The sequence below is a fragment of the Rhinoderma darwinii genome, chromosome 13 (assembly GCF_050947455.1).
Source record: "Rhinoderma darwinii isolate aRhiDar2 chromosome 13, aRhiDar2.hap1, whole genome shotgun sequence".
Taxonomy (NCBI): domain Eukaryota; kingdom Metazoa; phylum Chordata; class Amphibia; order Anura; family Rhinodermatidae; genus Rhinoderma; species Rhinoderma darwinii.
The window spans coordinates 94,674-114,313 of record NC_134699.1 but is presented as its reverse complement, the minus strand read 5'-3'; the positions used below and the strand labels follow the sequence as shown (position 1 = coordinate 114,313).

General features: G+C 53.1%; 1 protein-coding gene across 1 annotated transcript in view; it reads right to left on the bottom strand.

Annotated features, from left to right (window-relative positions):
• Positions 1 to 2,756: 2,756 nt before the first annotated feature.
• The window catches only part of PTGIS (prostaglandin I2 synthase), a 30,067-nt gene continuing 13,183 nt past the window's right edge, over positions 2,757 to 19,640 (bottom strand). Inside the window, exons 4-9 of the mRNA XM_075846918.1 lie at positions 19,473 to 19,612; positions 9,851 to 10,032; positions 7,198 to 7,354; positions 6,013 to 6,194; positions 5,576 to 5,727; positions 2,757 to 3,188 (exon numbers count right to left, since the gene is read on the bottom strand). Coding sequence (XP_075703033.1) covers positions 3,032 to 3,188; positions 5,576 to 5,727; positions 6,013 to 6,194; positions 7,198 to 7,354; positions 9,851 to 10,032; positions 19,473 to 19,612 — 970 coding nt within the window. The 3' untranslated portion in view covers positions 2,757 to 3,031. The remainder of the gene's footprint in view (positions 3,189 to 5,575; positions 5,728 to 6,012; positions 6,195 to 7,197; positions 7,355 to 9,850; positions 10,033 to 19,472; positions 19,613 to 19,640) is intronic.

Below are 19,640 nucleotides of genomic sequence, written 5' to 3'. Positions count from 1 at the left end.
TTTTGTATGATATCTGATTTGACAAGAGATGCTGACTTACAGGACTCGTATTTGAGCGCCACCCGCACGTCTCCTACACAAGAGCTATGGAAGTGATTCGATTCCCCGACTATGAACCTTTTTCAGACATGTAAGTTCCCGCACCTCTCCCATGTCTCCCATATTCTCTTAAGAGTTTTTTCTAATTCCACCTCCTGTCTATCCTTGGGTATGGGTTGGAAGGTTCTGGAAGCTTCTATCATAATGAATGCATTTTTTCGGTGTATTGATTGCACTTCTCAGATGGTCCTCGGGTGGTTCACACATTGCAGCTTAGCCACCCCTATCCCTGATGCTTGAGACGAGATGGGATGTGTCCGTCATGGCGCTGTGCATATTGCAGGTCACTGCCTCTATCTTTGTCATCAGTGCGCGATGCTGCCAGGGAGGTCGCTGCCTCTATGTGATCAGTGCGCCACGCTGCAGGGAGGTCACTGCCTCTATCTATGTCATCAGTGCACCACGCTGCCAGGGAGGTCACTGCCTCTATGTTATCACTGCGCCACGCTGCCAGGGAGGTCACTGCCTCTATGTGATGTGCGCCACGCTGCCAGGGAGGTCACTGCCTCTATGTTATCACTGTGCCACGCTGCCAGGGAGGTCACTGCCTCTATGTGATCAGTGCGCCACGCTGCCAGGGAGGTCACTGCCTCTATGTGATCAGTGCGCCACGCTGCCAGGGAGGTCACTGCCTCTATGTGATCAGTGCGCCACGCTGCCAGGGAGGTCACTGCCTCTATGTGATCAGTGCGCCACGCTGCCAGGGAGGTCACTGCCTCTATGTGATCACTGCGCCAGGCTGCCAGGGAGGTCACTGCCTCTATGTGATCACTGCGCCACGCTGCTAGGGAGGTCACTGCCTCTATGTGATCAGTGCGCCACGCTGCCAGGGAGGTCACTGCCTCTATGTGATCACTGCGCCACGCTGGCAGGGAGGTCACTGCCTCTATGTGATCAGTGCGCCACGCTGCCAGTGAGGTCACTGCCTCTATGTGATCACTGCGCCACGCTGCTAGGGAGGTCACTGCCTCTATGTGATCAGTGCGCCACGCTGCCAGGGAGGTCACTGCCTCTATGTGATGTGCGCCATGCTGCCAGGGAGGTCACTGCCTCTATGTGATCACTGCGCCAGGCTGCCAGGGAGGTCACTGCCTCTATGTGATCACTGCGCCACTCTGCTAGGGAGGTCACTGCCTCTATGTGATCACTGCGCCACGCTGCCAGGGAGGTCACTGCCTCTATGTGATCACTGCGCCACGCTGGCAGGGAGGTCACTGCCTCTATGTGATCACTGCGCCACGCTGCCAGGGAGGTCACTGTCTCTATGTGATCACTGCGCCACGCTGGCAGGGAGGTCACTGCCTCTATGTGATCACTGCGCCACGCTGGCAGGGAGGTCACTGCCTCTATGTGATCACTGCGCCACGCTGCCAGGGAGGTCACTGCCTCTATGTGATCACTGCGCCATGCTGGCAAGGAGGTCACTGCCTCTATGTGATCACTGCGCCACGCTGCCAGGGAGGTCACTGCCTCTATGTGATCAGTGCGCCACGCTGCCAGGGAGGTCACTGCCTTTATGTGATCAGTGCGCCACGCTGCCAGGGAGGTCACTGCCTCTATGTGATCACTGCGCCACGCTGCCAGGGAGGTCACTGCCTCTATGTGATCACTGCGCCACTCTGCTAGGGAGGTCACTGCCTCTATGTGATCACTGCGCCACGCTGCCAGGGAGGTCACTGCCTCTATGTGATCACTGCGCCACGCTGGCAGGGAGGTCACTGCCTCTATGTGATCACTGCGCCACGCTGCCAGGGAGGTCACTGTCTCTATGTGATCACTGCGCCACGCTGGCAGGGAGGTCACTGCCTCTATGTGATCACTGCGCCACGCTGGCAGGGAGGTCACTGCCTCTATGTGATCACTGCGCCACGCTGCCAGGGAGGTCACTGCCTCTATGTGATCACTGCGCCATGCTGGCAAGGAGGTCACTGCCTCTATGTGATCAGTGCGCCACGCTGCCAGGGAGGTCACTGCCTTTATGTGATCAGTGCGCCACGCTGCCAGGGAGGTCACTGCCTCTATGTGATCAGTGCATGTATGGTCATATATCAGAAGGCTCGTTCCTATGATAGCTTGTGGGGCTGGAGAGGAGCTGAGTGCAGACAGATGGTGCTGGACATGGGAGAACCAGGGGGTGCAGTCAAGTGCCATCCTCACACCAGCCCCGAGTGTATCAGATGATGAGCAAAAGTGTCTGCCCCGTGTACAAGAAGAGCCTCACAACCGGCACATAATGGACCTTCCTGAGACCAAAGGATTCACCATCTGGGTCATCATGGACGGTTTCTCTAAGATGGGTGACTTTGTACCACGGTCTGGGCGACCTACAGCCCATTATTTAGCTCAATTATTCTTCAAGGAGATTTTCCACTTTTCTAGCCCCAACACATCATTTTTTTAAACAAACCGAATGGATCAAACAAATCCTGGAACGATCCCTCCATGCCGTCACCAACACCCGCCGGGACAAGTGGCGGAATCTTCTGCATTGGGTGAAGTTTGTACAAAACCATCGCATCTCAGAGTCCCCCGGAAAGTCACCTGTCAAGAAGATCTGCAGCTGGGCGCCTGCCGTCCTCTTCAGACATAGTAAAGATGCAGCAAAGAAATAGAGAAGACATAGCAGAGACGAGGTGTGAATGTACTTTATTGGCTCCAGCTTTCTGTCATTGACAATACAAGGGGGAATAATCCAATGGGCGGCTGCGGGGTAACCCTCATTGGAGACGCGCGACCACCTCATGAACCATACGTAAATATACGTCATGGAATATCCCCCATGATGCTCTTCCCATATACACGATCAACACGCCGGCTCCGCTGTCCAGACTGACAATATTACTACTGGTGGTGGCGGAGGATGGTGGGCTGGTGTCTTGTTTAGTGATGGCCATCTTGATCAGACGGGAACTTCTCATGTGCTTGTGACTGACTAGATTCCCGGATACTGCAGCCTTCGGTATCGAAAGACCACATCACCTTCTGGTTGGACAACCCCAAATCCATATCGGCTTCGGTCAAACTGTGGCAGCTTCTCTTCTGGGTTTTTCAGTTCAAATTCAAAATTGAGGAGCATGAGCCAAACAAACCTGATAAAGGAAGAAGCCGCTGTAAGTGGAAGTTCCCTGCGGTCACGTGGATGAGGGAGCGGATGGCGGAATGTTCAAAACTGCGGCAAACTTATAGAGCGCTCAAAAGGGCAGATTTACTACTGTGTTTGCATCTAAAATGTGTTACAAAAATGTGCCAAAGTTAAAATAAGGAAGAGAAGACAGTCTAGAAAAATTTGACGCACCGAATTGATCATACAGCTTTCGCCACTGTGACAAATTCTGCACCTAATCAGACAGCCAGGTCTTAGTTTATTCTGTCTAAAGCCGGATTCAGACAAGCGTGTTCGGTCCATGATATACGGTCCGTATGTCGGCCACATTTCCCGTGCTGATGACCGTGCAGGGAGCCGGGATCCTAGTGTCATAGTCATCTGTAATCATGTTTTCAGGACGGGACAGCAGTTCCGCGGACAGGCAGTGACACCTATGATGATAGATAACTATGATGCTAGGAGCCCGGCTCCCTGCACTGTCTTCAGCACGGGAAATGTGGCCGACACATGGACCGTATATCATGGACCGAACACGCTCGTGTGAATCTGGCCTAAATCTTACACAGCTCAGTAAATCTGCCCCATCGTGTACAAGTTCTTCACAGCAGAAAACACAATTATCAGACGCAAACGACTCAACAAACATGTAATAAAATGTGTAGAACAAGTCCCATGACCGGTGGCATACTTAGTGGGGGCGGTGCTCTTAGTGGGGGCGGTGCTCTTAGTGGGGGCGGTGCTCTTAGTGGGGGTGGTGCTCTTAGTGAGGGCGGTGCTCTTTGTGGGGGCGGTGCTCTTAGTGGGGGCGGTGCTCCTAGTGGGGGCGGTGCTCTTAGTGGGGGCGGTGCTCTTAGTGGGGGCGGTGCTCTTAGTGAGGGCGGTGCTCTTTGTGGGGGCGGTGCTCTTAGTTACGGTGGTGATCTTAGTCAGGGCGGTGCTCTTAGTGGGGGCGGTGCTCTTTGTGGGGGCGGTGCTCTTAGTGGGGGCGGTGCTGTTAGTGGGGGCGGTGCTCTTAGTCACGGTGGTGATCTTAGTGGGGGCGGTGCTCTTTGTGGGGGCGGTGCTCTTAGTGGGGGCGGTGCTGTTAGTGGGGGCGGTGATCTTAGTCACGGTGGTGCCATTAGTGGGGGCGGTGCTCTTTGTGGGGGCGGTGCTCTTAGTGGGGGCGGTGCTGTTAGTGGGGGCGGTGATCTTAGTCACGGTGGGGCTGTTAGTCGGGGCGGTGATCTTAGTGGGGGCGGTGCTTTTAGTGGGGGCGGTGCTCTTCGTTATGGTGGTTCTTTTAGTAGGGGCGGTGCTCTTAGTGGGGGTGGTGCTCTTTGTGGGGGCGGTGCTCTTTGTGGGGGCGGTGCTCTTAGTGGGGGCGGTGCTGTTAGTTGGGGCGGTGCTCTTAGTGGGGGCGGTGCTCTTAGTGGGGGCGGTGCTGTTAGTGGGGGCGGTGCTCTTAGTCACGGTGGTGATCTTAGTGGGGGCGGTGCTCTTTGTGGGGGCGGTGCTCTTAGTGGGGGCGGTGCTGTTAGTGGGGGCGGTGATCTTAGTCACGGTGGTGCCATTAGTGGGGGCGGTGCTCTTTGTGGGGGCGGTGCTCTTAGTGGGGGCGGTGCTGTTAGTGGGGGCGGTGATCTTAGTCACGGTGGGGCTGTTAGTCGGGGCGGTGATCTTAGTGGGGGCGGTGCTTTTAGTGGGGGCGGTGCTCTTCGTTATGGTGGTTCTTTTAGTAGGGGCGGTGCTCTTAGTGGGGGTGGTGCTCTTTGTGGGGGCGGTGCTCTTTGTGGGGGCGGTGCTCTTAGTGGGGGCGGTGCTGTTAGTTGGGGCGGTGCTCTTAGTGGGGGCGTTGCTGTTAGTGGGGGCGGTTCTCTTAGTGGGGGCGGTGCTGTTAGTGGGGGTGGTGCTCTTTGTGGGGGCGGTGCTGTTAGTGGGGGCGGTGTTCTTAGTCACGGTGGTGATCTTAGTGGGGGCGGTGATCTTCGTTATGGTGGTGCTTTTAGTAGGGGTGTTGCTCTTAGTCATGGCGGTGCTTTTAGTTAGGACGGTTCTTCTGCCACATAAGAAGAAACCAGCATTATGTGGCACATAGTAGGTGAGGGGCCCTGGGTCAGATTTTGGATTAAGACCCTGAAGCTTCTAGTTACGCCTCTGGGTGACGTTATGTGAACCCTTGTGGAAACCTTTTGGCGAGAGGCACCGCTGTAACTTGGGTGGAGTTAAGGTGGCGGGAAGGTGCAGAATAGTAACGTGTGGAGACGGTGCATCCCCCTCATAGGTTGTGTTGGAGGCTTCGGTATAACTGTCTGATAAATATTTTTCTATACTGATGGATGAGGCCTGGGGTGCCGGTGGGGGACAGAATACCATCAAATGTTTCCTTACAGTTTAATGCTGTTGACTGCGTGGAATCTCCCCACACATATGTTCCTGCCTGCGCCCCACGGCATGCTGAAGTGCCTGAGTCTTCTTCCAGCCTTGTAGAACTCCTTCTTCTGAGAACCGTCCACATTGAGAAATCTGTCAAACTGGAACATCTGCGAGGAGAGAACAAACATTATCTCCCGAATCTCCCAGAGACGTCAGAGTATACACCCGGGACCCTGCAGCCTGCCACACACTGGGTGCCACGGGCAAAAATGTCATGTGAAGACCCGGGCGGGAGCAAATAACTCGTGCAACTGGTCCCAAATTCTTGACTAGGTAGGAATGTGGGGACCATCAGCAGGACTGGCCATGAGTCTATAGGGGTAGGTGGATGAAGCTCCCTATTGCGGGAGGTCTCACTCCTCTCTATAATGTGTAAGTTGGAGAGCGGTTACCTGTGGTTCCTGGTGGATCTCTGGGTCCATCTGTGGACTGACATAGGGGAAGAGGCAGAGTCTGTCCCCCCTCCTTAGGGTGTATTCTCTGCCATCCGCCATCTTTAGGGGAAGTTCAGCCAGTACTTCTCGCGTGACGAAGGGAGCGGCAGTCAGGCGCAGGCTCTCTTCTAAGGCGCTGTCTGGAAAGAGCACACGTGTCTTGGCATATTACGAGTCATCTGCCTGGTACTTCATGCCTTCACCTTGTATATTATTATATAAGGGCGTGGGGTGCGACGTGGCGCTATTGTGGCTTACGTGTCCTGCCGTTACTTGTGCCAAGATAACTAGACGTGTCATAGACGGGTTCTCTCCATCTCAAACTGACGCCGTTTCTACACAATGTGTCTGGGTGTGTGACCCCGTTGCCCACGTGGCCGATTGTCCTCATTTTGTGAGGGTCACAAGTGTCGGGGTCACTGGGGGAAAAACACTCTTATCTTCAGTCCCTGCAACCCCCAACGGAGGAGTGGCCACAGGTCTGCAGGACTCCTGCCCTCGTTTAGGTGTCCTGCAGGCGTCACTCTTTGACTTGTGGAGTCAGTGGGTTTTATTATGTGTCATTTTTGGGCCGTCTCTATTTTGGGGGAGCAGGACCTCTGCATTATGGATTTATCAACAGAATGGGATGCAGCGAATACATCGTGATCTCCGCCACCAAACTGAGGTGAGTGATCCAGAGAACGACGTATGTCTAATGTCTCCAGCAGCCAATCAGACTGGATAGAAGAAAGGAGGTCAGAGTCTCCTCCCAGGGTGAGTCGGAGGCTGCACTACTGAGTTACCATCCACATCAATGTCCACAATACCCATGTCACTATTCTGGTCAGACTGGATGCATGACAACACTGCACCTGACAGAAAGAATGGGGCACAATAATGTCTCAGTAGTGCAGCCTTAGGCTTTGGGCCTGACATCTCAGTGCAGGAGGTCTCCATACGTTGCATTGAATATTTATTGTACCACAAGCCGTCAGAGCACTGGTGCCCACTCCCCACTGTGGGGCTTCTTGGAGGTGGGGGTGCACCTTCATATTGTCTCCCCTGATTTTAGGCTAGGGCTATGCTAGGACTATACTTTTGGGTGTATACAGGGGAGGAGCCATCGTGTCAGAGGGGAGGGGCCAGGCACCGTCCACTCACTGAAGACAATGGCGCTGTCCAGCATCTCCTGACTGATGTCCATCTCATCCCTCCGGCCGCGCAGCAACTTCTCCAGTTCAGTGTGAACGGCTGACATGGCCTCGGGGTTCTTCAGAAGAAAGAGGAGGAGCCAAAAGGCGGCAGGGCCGACGTTACCCTACAAAGAAATATGGGAGGTGAGAGCTCGGTAATAATACCCACTACCGGGTAATACAAGAATGGATATTAGACGAGCTAAATAAACACTGGATATTATACCGGGGATTTATACAACTAATATTATAATAGGTAAATAAAAACGCTGGATATTATACCGGGTAATTATACATACTGGATATTATACCGGGTAATTATACATACTGGATATTATACCGGGTAATTATACATACTGGATATTATACTGGGTAATTATACATACTGGATATTATACTGGGTAATTATACATACTGGATATTATACCGGGTAATTATACACACTGGATATTATACCGGGTAATTATACATACTGGATATTATACTGGGTAATTATACATACTGGATATTATACTGGGTAATTATACATACTGGATATTATACCGGGTAATTATACATACTGGATATTATACTGGGTAATTATACATACTGGATATTATACTGGGTAATTATACATACTGGATATTATACCGGGTAATTATACATACTGGATATTATACTGGGTAATTATACATACTGGATATTATACTGGGTAATTATACACACTGGATATTATACTGGGTAATTATACATACTGGATATTATACTGGGTAATTATACATACTGGATATTATACCGGGTAATTATACATACTGGATATTATACCGGGTAATTATACATACTGGATATTATACCGGGTAATTATACACACTGGATATTATACCGGGGATTTATACAACTAATATTATAATAGGTAAATAAAAACACTGGATTATACATACTGGATATTATACCGGGTAATTATACATACTGGATATTATACCGGGTAATTATACATACTGGATATTATACCGGGTAATTATACATACTGGATATTATACCGGGTAATTATACATACTGGATATTATACCGGGTAATTATACATACTGGATATTATACCGGGTAATTATACATACTGGATATTATACTGGGTAATTATACTTACTGGATATTATACTGGGTAATTATACATACTGGATATTATACCGGGTAATTATACACACTGGATATTATACCGGGTAATTATACATACTGGATATTATACTGGGTAATTATACATACTGGATATTATACTGGGTAATTATACATACTGGATATTATACCGGGTAATTATACATACTGGATATTATACTGGGTAATTATACATACTGGATATTATACTGGGTAATTATACATACTGGATATTATACCGGGTAATTATACATACTGGATATTATACTGGGTAATTATACATACTGGATATTATACTGGGTAATTATACACACTGGATATTATACTGGGTAATTATACATACTGGATATTATACTGGGTAATTATACATACTGGATATTATACCGGGTAATTATACATACTGGATATTATACCGGGTAATTATACACACTGGATATTATACCGGGGATTTATACAACTAATATTATAATAGGTAAATAAAAACACTGGATTATACATACTGGATATTATACCGGGTAATTATACATACTGGATATTATACCGGGTAATTATACATACTGGATATTATACCGGGTAATTATACATACTGGATATTATACCGGGTAATTATACATACTGGATATTATACCGGGTAATTATACATACTGGATATTATACCGGGTAATTATACATACTGGATATTATACTGGGTAATTATACATACTGGATATTATACCGGGTAATTATACACACTGGATATTATACCGGGTAATTATACATACTGGATATTATACTGGGTAATTATACATACTGGATATTATACTGGGTAATTATACATACTGGATATTATACCGGGTAATTATACATACTGGATATTATACCGGGTAATTATACATACTGGATATTATACCGGGTAATTATACATACTGGATATTATACTGGGTAATTATACATACTGGATATTATACCGGGTAATTATACATACTGGATATTATACCGGGTAATTATACACACTGGATATTATACCGGGTAATTATACATACTGGATATTATACCGGGTAATTATACATACTGGATATTATACCGGGTAATTATACATACTGGATATTATACCGGGTAATTATACATACTGGATATTATACCGGGTAATTATACATACTGGATATTATACCGGGTAATTATACATACTGGATATTATACCGGGTAATTATACATACTGGATATTATACCGGGTAATTATACACACTGGATATTATACCGGGTAATTATACACACTGGATATTATACCTAGAAAATAATAGACCGTGCATATTATAATTTTCCGCACGGGATCTTATATTTTGCCACGGTCATAGATTCGGGGTCAGTGGCTGCTGGAGCTGAACTGTGTCCCAGATGGACCAGTCGTGTTTCGCTTCTGTTATTCCTGATGTCCATGAGCTTCATTATTGTGCATTTCCGGTCATTATTAGCTGATTTTGGAGCCCCTGCCATGGACCGTGGTTGCCTCTTACCTGTGTGGCCCACAGTTGGAGCAGCATGGCCCTGCACTGCATTGTTGTAGATACGCCCAGATCCTGCAGGTGGCGCTGATAGCTCTCCAGCCATTCACTTCTTCCAGGTTTTCTGCGGAGTTCCTCTGTGTCCAGAAGCTGCCAGAGGTTCTCCTTCACTAGACTCAGCTCCTTCTTCTCCGCTGCAAGACAAATGCTGACCCTTAATCCAGGGTGGCCCAGTAGTGGCCCAAGTCCTGCCCAATTTACAGTGTCCACTACTGGTGAGATAGGACAGGGGTCTAGTTGGGGGTCTTTTGGGATGGGGTGGGCTTGCAGGATACTACGGAGTCGCAGCTAAAGAGCTTAATCTCAATAATAGGGTTATACTTGAAACAGATATTTAAAGGAGAACTCCACTGGAAAACATTCCACCACTTTGCCAAGGGTTCATCTCCTGTATAAATCCTTTGCTGTTTTATGATATTTCATATGATTTTATTATTAATGGGAACCCCAATGATATAACGGTGAAAGGGCCAGCCAGAATCGGGGGTACCCTTTAAGCTAAATTTACCATTCTGCTGGTTTCCTGTTACCTGTGAGCAGTGCATTGTGGGAGCTCAGGTGACAGCTACACAGTCCAAAACTGGCCCAGCAGAATTTCCATTTTCACTTTGGGTGTGAATAGAGAATATTTCTTACATACTGTATGGCTCCAAATCAGCAAAAGTAAAGAAAACGATTTATATGGCGGCTCAACATTTTATACAGATTGTAACGCAACCATTAAAAAGTAGAATGCTCCTTAATGCCATCCCAGTGTGACAGCGCTGCTCCTGTATGAGAGGTGACAGCGCTGCTCCTGTATGAGAGGTGACAGCGCTGCTCCTGTATGAGGGGTGACAGCGCTACTCCTGTATGAGGGGTGACAGCACTGCTCCTGTATGAGAGGGGTGACAGCGCTACTCCTGTATGAGGGGTGACAGCACTGCTCCTGTATGAGGGGTGACAGCACTGCTCCTGTATGAGAGGGGTGACAGCGCTACTCCTGTATGAGGGGTGACAGCACTGCTCCTGTATGAGGGGTGACAGCGCTGCTCCTGTATGAGGGGTGACAGCGCTGCTCCTGTGTGAGGGGTGACAGCGCTGCTCCTGTAGGAGAGGTGACAGCACTGCTCCTGTATGAGGGGTGACAGCACTTCTCCTGTATGAGAGGGGTGACAGCGCTACTCCTGTATGAGGGGTGACAGCGCTGCTCCTGTATGAGAGGGGTGACAGCGCTGCTCCTGTATGAGAGGGGTGATAGCGCTACTCCTGTATGAGTGGTGACAGCGCTGCTCCTGTGTGAGAGGTGACAGCACTTCTCCTGTATGAGAGGTGACAGCACTGCTCCTGTATGATGGGTGACAGCACTGCTCCTGTATGAGAGGGGTGACAGCGCTACTCCTGTATGAGAGGTGACAGCGCTGCTCCTGTATGAGGGGTGACAGCGCTGCTCCTGTATGAGGGGTGACAGCACTGCTCCTGTATGAGGGGTGACAGCGCTGCTCCTGTATGAGAGGGGTGACAGCGCTGCTCCTGTATGAGAGGGGTGACAGCGCTACTCCTGTATAAGGGGTGACAGCACGGCTCCTGTATGAGGGGTGACAGCGCTGCTCCTGTATGAGGGGTGACAGCGCTGCTCCTGTATGAGGGGTGACAGCACTTCTCCTGTATGAGAGGGGTGACAGCGCTACTCCTGTATGAGGGGTGACAGCGCTGCTCCTGTATGAGAGGGGTGACAGCGCTGCTCCTGTATGAGAGGGGTGACAGCGCTACTCCTGTATGAGTGGTGACAGCGCTGCTCCTGTGTGAGAGGTGACAGCACTTCTCCTGTATGAGAGGTGACAGCACTGCTCCTGTATGATGGGTGACAGCACTGCTCCTGTATGAGAGGGGTGACAGCGCTACTCCTGTATGAGAGGTGACAGCGCTGCTCCTGTATGAGGGGTGACAGCGCTGCTCCTGTATGAGAGGGGTGACAGCGCTACTCCTGTATGAGGGGTGACAGCGCTGCTCCTGTATGAAGGGTGACAGCGCTGCTCCTGTATGAGGTGTGACAGCACTGCTCCTGTGTGACAGGGGGGACAGCGCTGCTCCTGTATGAGAGGGGTGACAGCGCTGCTCCTGTATGAGGGGTGACAGCACTGCTCCTGTATGAGAGGGGTGACAGCACTGCTCCTGTGTGAGAGGTGAAAGCGCTGCTCCTGTATGAGGGGTGACAGCGCTGCTCCTGTGTGAGAGGTGACAGCGCTGCTCCTGTGTGAGGGATGACTTCACTGCTCCTGTATGAGGGGTGACAGCGCTGCTCCTGTGTGAGGGATGACAGCACTTCTCCTGTATGAGAGGTGACAGCGCTGCTCCTGTATGAGAGGGGTGACAGCACTGCTCCTGTATGAGAGGTGAAAGCGCTGCTCCTGTGTGAGAGGTGACAGCGCTGCTCCTGTGTGAGGGATGACTTCACTGCTCCTGTATGAGGGGTGACAGCGCTGCTCCTGTGTGAGGGATGACAGCACTTCTCCTGTATGAGAGGTGACAGCGCTGCTCCTGTATGTGATGGGTGACAGCGCTGCTCCTGTATGAGGGATGACTTCACTGCTCCTGTATGAGGGGTGACAGCGCTGCTCCTGTGTGAGGGATGACAGCACTTCTCCTGTATGAGAGGTGACAGCGCTGCTCCTGTATGAGAGGGGTGACAGCACTGCTCCTGTATGAGGGTTGACAGCGCTGCTCCTGTATGAGGGGTGACAGCACTGCTCCTGTATGAGGGGTGACAGCACTGCTCCTGTATGAGGGGTGACAGCACTGCTCCTGTATGAGAGGTGACAGCACTGCTCCTGTATGAGGAGTGACAGCGCTGCTCCTGTGTGACAGGGGGGACAGCGCGGCTCCTGTATGAGGGGTGACAGCGCTGCTCCTGTATGAGGGGTGACAGCACTGCTCCTGTATGAGAGGTGACAGCGCTGCTCCTGTGTGAGAGGTGACAGCACTGCTCCTGTGTGAGAGGTGACAGCGCTGCTCCTGTGTGAGGGGTGACAGCGCTGCTCCTGTGTGAGAGGTGACAGCGCTGCTCCTGTGTGAGGGGTGACAGCACTTCTCCTGTATGAGAGGTGACAGCGCTGCTCCTGTATGAGGGTTGACAGCACTGCTCCTGTATGAGGGGTGATAGCACTGTTCCTGTATGAGGGGTGACAGCACTGCTCCTGTATGAGAGGTGACAGCACTGCTCCTGTATGAGGAGTGACAGCGCTGCTCCTGTGTGACAGGGGGGACAGCGCGGCTCCTGTATGTGGGGTGACAGCACTGCTCCTGTATGAGGGGTGACAGCACTGCTCCTGTATGAGAGGTGACAGCGCTGCTCCTGTGTGAGGTGACAGCACTGCTCCTGTGTGAGAGAGGTGACAGCGCTGCTCCTGTGTGAGGGGTGACAGCGCTGCTCCTGTATGAGGGGTGACAGCACTGCTCCTGTATGAGGGGTGACAGCACTACTCCTGTATGAGAGGTGACAGCGCTGCTCCTGTATGAGAGGTGACAGCACTGCTCCTGTATGAGGGGTGACAGCACTGCTCCTGTATGAGAGGTGACAGCGCTACTCCTGTATGAGGGGTGACAGCACTGCTCCTGTATGAGAGGTGACAGCGCTACTCCTGTATGAGGGGTGACAGCACTGCTCCTGTATGAGAGGAGACAGCGCTGCTCGTGTATGAGAGGTGACAGCACTGCTCCTGTATGAGAGGTGACAGCACTGCTCCTGTATGAGGGGTGACAGCACTGCTCCTGTATGAGGGGTGACAGCACTGCTCCTGTATGAGGGGTGACAGCGCTACTCCTGTATGAGGGGTGACAGCACTGCTCCTGTATGAGAGGTGACAGCGCTACTCCTGTATGAGGGGTGACAGCACTGCTCCTGTATGAGGGGTAACAGCACTGCTCCTGTATGAGAGGGGTGACAGCGCTACTCCTGTATGAGGGGTGACAGCACTGCTCCTGTATGAGGGGTGACAGCACTGCTCCTGTATGAGAGGGGTGACAGCGCTACTCCTGTATGAGGGGTGACAGCACTGCTCCTGTATGAGGGGTGACAGCACTGCTCCTGTATGAGGGGTGACAGCGCTGCTCCTGTATGAGAGGGGTGACAGCGCTGCTCCTGTATGAGAGGGGTGACAGCGCTACTCCTGTATAAGGGGTGACAGCGCTGCTCCTGTATGAGAGGGGTGACAGCGCTACTCCTGTATGAGGGGTGACAGCGCTGCTCCTGTATGAGAGGTGACAGCACTGCTCCTGTATGAGGGGTGACAGCACTGCTCCTGTATGAGAGGGGTGACAGCGCTACTCCTGTATTAGGGGTGACAGCGCTACTCCTGTATGAGGGGTGACAGCGCTGCTCCTGTATGAGGGGTGACAGCGCTGCTCCTGTATGAGAGGGGTGACAGCGCTACTCCTGTATGAGGGGTGACAGCGCTGCTCCTGTATGAAGGGTGACAGCACTGCTCCTGTATGAGGTGTGACAGCACTGCTCCTGTGTGACAGGGGGGACAGCGCTGCTCCTGTATGAGAGGGGTGACAGCGCTGCTCCTGTATGAGGGGTGACAGCACTGCTCCTGTATGAGGGGTGACAGCGCTGCTTCTGTGTGAGAGGTGACAGCGCTGCTCCTGTGTGAGGGGTGACAGCACTTCTCCTGTATGAGGGGTGACAGCGCTGCTCCTGTGTGAGGGGTGACAGCACTACTCCTGTATGAGGGGTGACAGCGCTGCTCCTGTATGAGGGGTGGCAGCACTGCTCCTGTGTGAGAGGTGACAGCGCTGCTCCTGTGTGAGAGGTGACAGCGCTGCTCCTGTGTGAGAGGTGACAGCGCTGCTCCTGTATGAGGGGTGGCAGCACTGCTCCTGTATGAGAGGTGACAGCGCTGCTCCTGTATGAGAGGGGTGACAGCGCTGCTCCTGTATGAGGGGTGACAGCGCTGCTCCTGTATGAGGGGTGACAGCACTGCTCCTGTATGAGAGGTGACAGCGCTGCTCCTGTGTGAGAGGTGACAGCACTGCTCCTGTGTGAGAGAGGTGACAGCTCTGCTCCTGTGTGAGGGGTGACAGCTCTGCTCCTGAGTGAGGGGTGACAGCCCTGCTCCTGTATGAGGGGTGACAGCTCTGCTCCTGTATGAGGGGTGACAGCCCTGCTCCTGTATGAGGGGTGACAGCTCTGCTCCTGTATGAGGGGTGACAGCGCTGCTCCTGTGTGAGGGGTGACAGCGCTGCTCCTGTATGAGGGGTGACAGTGCTGCTCCTGTGTGAGGGGTGACAGCACTGCTCCTGTATGAGGGGTGACAGCGCTGCTCCTGTATGAGGGGTAACAGCACTGCTCCTGTATGAGAGGGGTGACAGCACTGCTCCTGTGTGAGAGGTGACAGCGCTGCTCCTGTGTGAGAGGTGACAGCGCTGCTCCTGTATGAGGGGTGACAGCGCTGCTCCTGTATGAGGGGTGACAGCACTGCTCCTGTATGAGAGGTGACAGCGCTGCTCCTGTGTGAGAGGTGACAGCACTGCTCCTGTGTGAGAGAGGTGACAGCGTTGCTCCTGTATGAGAGGTGACAGCTCTGCTCCTGTGTGAGGGGTGACAGCGCTGCTCCTGTGTGAGGGGTGACAGCACTGCTCCTGTATGAGGGGTGACAGCACTGCTCCTGTATGAGAGGGGTGACAGCGCTGCTCCTGTGTGAGGTGTATCAGCGCTGCTCCTGTATGAGAGGGGTGACAGCGCTGCTCCTGTGTGAGGGGTGACAGCCCTGCTCCTGTATGAGGGGTGACAGCTCTGCTCCTGTATGAGGGGTGACAGCGCTGCTCCTGTGTGAGGGGTGACAGCGCTGCTCCTGTATGAGGGGTGACAGCGCTGCTCCTGTATGAGGGGTGACAGCACTGCTCCTGTATGAGGGGTGACAGCTCTGCTCCTGTATGAGGGGTGACAGCGCTGCTCCTGTGTGAGGGGTGACAGCGCTGCTCCTGTATGAGGGGTGACAGCGCTGCTCCTGTATGAGGGGTGACAGCGCTGCTCCTGTATGAGGGGTGACAGCGCTGCTCCTGTATGAGGGGTGACAGCGCTGCTCCTGTATGTGATGGGTGACAGCGCTGCTCCTGTATGAGGGATGACTTCACTGCTCCTGTATGAGGGGTGATAGCGCTACTCCTGTATGAGGGGTGACAGCGCTGCTCCTGTATGTGATGGGTGACAGCGCTGCTCCTGTATGAGGGATGACTTCACTGCTCCTGTATGAGGGGTGATAGCACTACTCCTGTATGAGGGGTGACAGCGCTGCTCCTGTATGAGAGGGGTGACAGCACTGCTCCTGTATGAGAGGTGACAGCGCTGCTCCTGTATGAGGGGTGACAGCGCTGCTCCTGTATGAGAGGTGACAGCGCTGCTCCTGTATGAGGGGTGACAGCGCTGCTCCTGTATGAGAGGTGACAGCGCTGCTCCTGTATGAGGGGTGACAGCGCTGCTCCTGTATGAGGGATGACAGCGCTGCTCCTGTATGAGGGATGACAGCACTTCTCCTGTATGAGAGGTGACAGCGCTGCTCCTGTATGAGGGGTGACAGCACTGCTCCTGTATGAGGGGTGACAGCACTGCTCCTGTATGAGGGGTGACAGCGCTGCTCCTGTATGAGGGGTGACAGCGCTGCTCCTGTATGAGGGGTGACAGCGCTGCTCCTGTATGAGGGGTGACAGCGCTGCTCCTGTATGAGGGGTGACAGCGCTGCTCCTGTATGAGGGGTGACAGCGCTGCTCCTGTATGAGGGGTGACAGCGCTGCTCCTGTATGAGGGGTGATAGTGCTGCTCCTGTGTGAGGGGTGACAGCGCTGCTCCTGTATGAGGGGTGACAGCACTGCTCCTGTATGAGGGGTGACAGCGCTGCTCCTGTATGAGGGATGACTTCACTGCTCCTGTATGAGGGGTGATAGCACTACTCCTGTATGAGGGGTGACAGCGCTGCTCCTGTATGAGAGGGGTGACAGCGCTGCTCCTGTATGAGAGGTGACAGCGCTGCTCCTGTATGAGGGGTGACAGCGCTGCTCCTGTGTGAGAGGTGACAGCGCTGCTCCTGTATGAGAGGTGACAGCGCTGCTCCTGTATGAGGGGTGACAGCGCTGCTCCTGTATGAGAGGTGACAGCGCTGCTCCTGTATGAGGGGTGACAGCGCTGCTCCTGTATGAGGGATGACAGCGCTGCTCCTGTATGAGGGATGACAGCACTTCTCCTGTATGAGAGGTGACAGCACTGCTCCTGTATGAGGGGTGACAGCACTGCTCCTGTATGAGGGGTGACAGCACTGCTCCTGTATGAGGGGTGACAGCGCTGCTCCTGTATGAGGGGTGACAGCGCTGCTCCTGTATGAGGGGTGACAGCGCTGCTCCTGTATGAGGGGTGACAGCGCTGCTCCTGTATGAGGGGTGACAGCGCTGCTCCTGTATGAGGGGTGACAGCGCTGCTCCTGTATGAGGGGTGATAGTGCTGCTCCTGTGTGAGGGGTGACAGCGCTGCTCCTGTATGAGGGGTGACAGCGCTGCTCCTGTATGAGGGGTGACAGCGCTGCTCCTGTATGAGGGATGACTTCACTGCTCCTGTATGAGGGGTGATAGCACTACTCCTGTATGAGGGGTGACAGCGCTGCTCCTGTATGAGAGGGGTGACAGCGCTGCTCCTGTATGAGAGGTGACAGCGCTGCTCCTGTATGAGGGGTGACAGCGCTGCTCCTGTGTGAGAGGTGACAGCGCTGCTCCTGTATGAGAGGTGACAGCGCTGCTCCTGTATGAGGGGTGACAGCGCTGCTCCTGTATGAGAGGTGACAGCGCTGCTCCTGTATGAGGGGTGACAGCGCTGCTCCTGTATGAGGGATGACAGCGCTGCTCCTGTATGAGGGGTGACAGCGCTGCTCCTGTATGAGGGGTGACAGCGCTGCTCCTGTATGAGGGGTGACAGCGCTGCTCCTGTATGAGGGGTGATAGCGCTGCTCCTGTGTGAGGGGTGACAGCGCTGCTCCTGTATGAGGGGTGACAGCACTGCTCCTGTATGAGGGGTGACAGCGCTGCTCCTGTATGAGGGATGACTTCACTGCTCCTGTATGAGGGGTGATAGCACTACTCCTGTATGAGGGGTGACAGCGCTGCTCCTGTATGAGAGGGGTGACAGCGCTGCTCCTGTATGAGAGGTGACAGCGCTGCTCCTGTATGAGGGGTGACAGCGCTGCTCCTGTGTGAGAGGTGACAGCGCTGCTCCTGTATGAGAGGTGACAGCGCTGCTCCTGTATGAGGGGTGACAGCGCTGCTCCTGTATGAGAGGTGACAGCGCTGCTCCTGTATGAGGGGTGACAGCGCTGCTCCTGTATGAGGGATGACAGCGCTGCTCCTGTATGAGGGATGACAGCACTTCTCCTGTATGAGAGGTGACAGCACTGCTCCTGTATGAGGGGTGACAGCACTGCTCCTGTATGAGGGGTGACAGCACTGCTCCTGTATGAGGGGTGACAGCGCTGCTCCTGTATGAGGGGTGACAGCGCTGCTCCTGTATGAGGGGTGACAGCGCTGCTCCTGTATGAGGGGTGACAGCGCTGCTCCTGTATGAGGGGTGACAGCGCTGCTCCTGTATGAGGGGTGACAGCGCTGCTCCTGTATGAGGGGTGATAGTGCTGCTCCTGTGTGAGGGGTGACAGCGCTGCTCCTGTATGAGGGGTGACAGCACTGCTCCTGTATGAGGGGTGACAGCGCTGCTCCTGTATGAGGGATGACTTCACTGCTCCTGTATGAGGGGTGATAGCACTACTCCTGTATGAGGGGTGACAGCGCTGCTCCTGTATGAGAGGGGTGACAGCGCTGCTCCTGTATGAGAGGTGACAGCGCTGCTCCTGTATGAGGGGTGACAGCGCTGCTCCTGTGTGAGAGGTGACAGCGCTGCTCCTGTATGAGAGGTGACAGCGCTGCTCCTGTATGAGGGGTGACAGCGCTGCTCCTGTATGAGAGGTGACAGCGCTGCTCCTGTATGAGGGGTGACAGCGCTGCTCCTGTATGAGGGATGACAGCGCTGCTCCTGTATGAGGGATGACAGCACTTCTCCTGTATGAGAGGTGACAGCACTGCTCCTGTATGAGGGGTGACAGCACTGCTCCTGTATGAGGGGTGACAGCGCTGCTCCTGTATGAGGGGTGACAGCGCTGCTCCTGTATGAGGGGTGACAGCGCTGCTCCTGTATGAGGGGTGACAGCGCTGCTCCTGTATGAGGGGTGACAGCGCTGCTCCTGTATGAGGGGTGACAGCGCTGCTCCTGTATGAGGGGTGATAGTGCTGCTCCTGTGTGAGGGGTGACAGCGCTGCTCCTGTATGAGGGGTGACAGCACTGCTCCTGTATGAGGGGTGACAGCGCTGCTCCTGTATGAGGGGTGACAGCGCTGCTCCTGTATGAGGGGTGACAGCGCTGCTCCTGTATGAGGGGTGACAGCGCTGCTCCTGTATGAGGGATGACAGCGCTGCTCCTGTATGAGGGGTGACAGCGCTGCTCCTGTATGAGGGGTGATAGTACTGCTCCTGTGTGAGGGGTGACTGATCTCTTAGAACTTACCAACAGATAATAGGCCACGTGCAGTCAGTATCAGCAGCCGATCGACTTTCCTGAATTCATGGTAAACGTCTAGTGAATGTCTCAGATCTTCTCCGCTGCCCTCAGGGGACTCTGATCCAAAGAGGGTTAAATACCCAGATCTGAGAGACAAGGATACCCCAATATAAT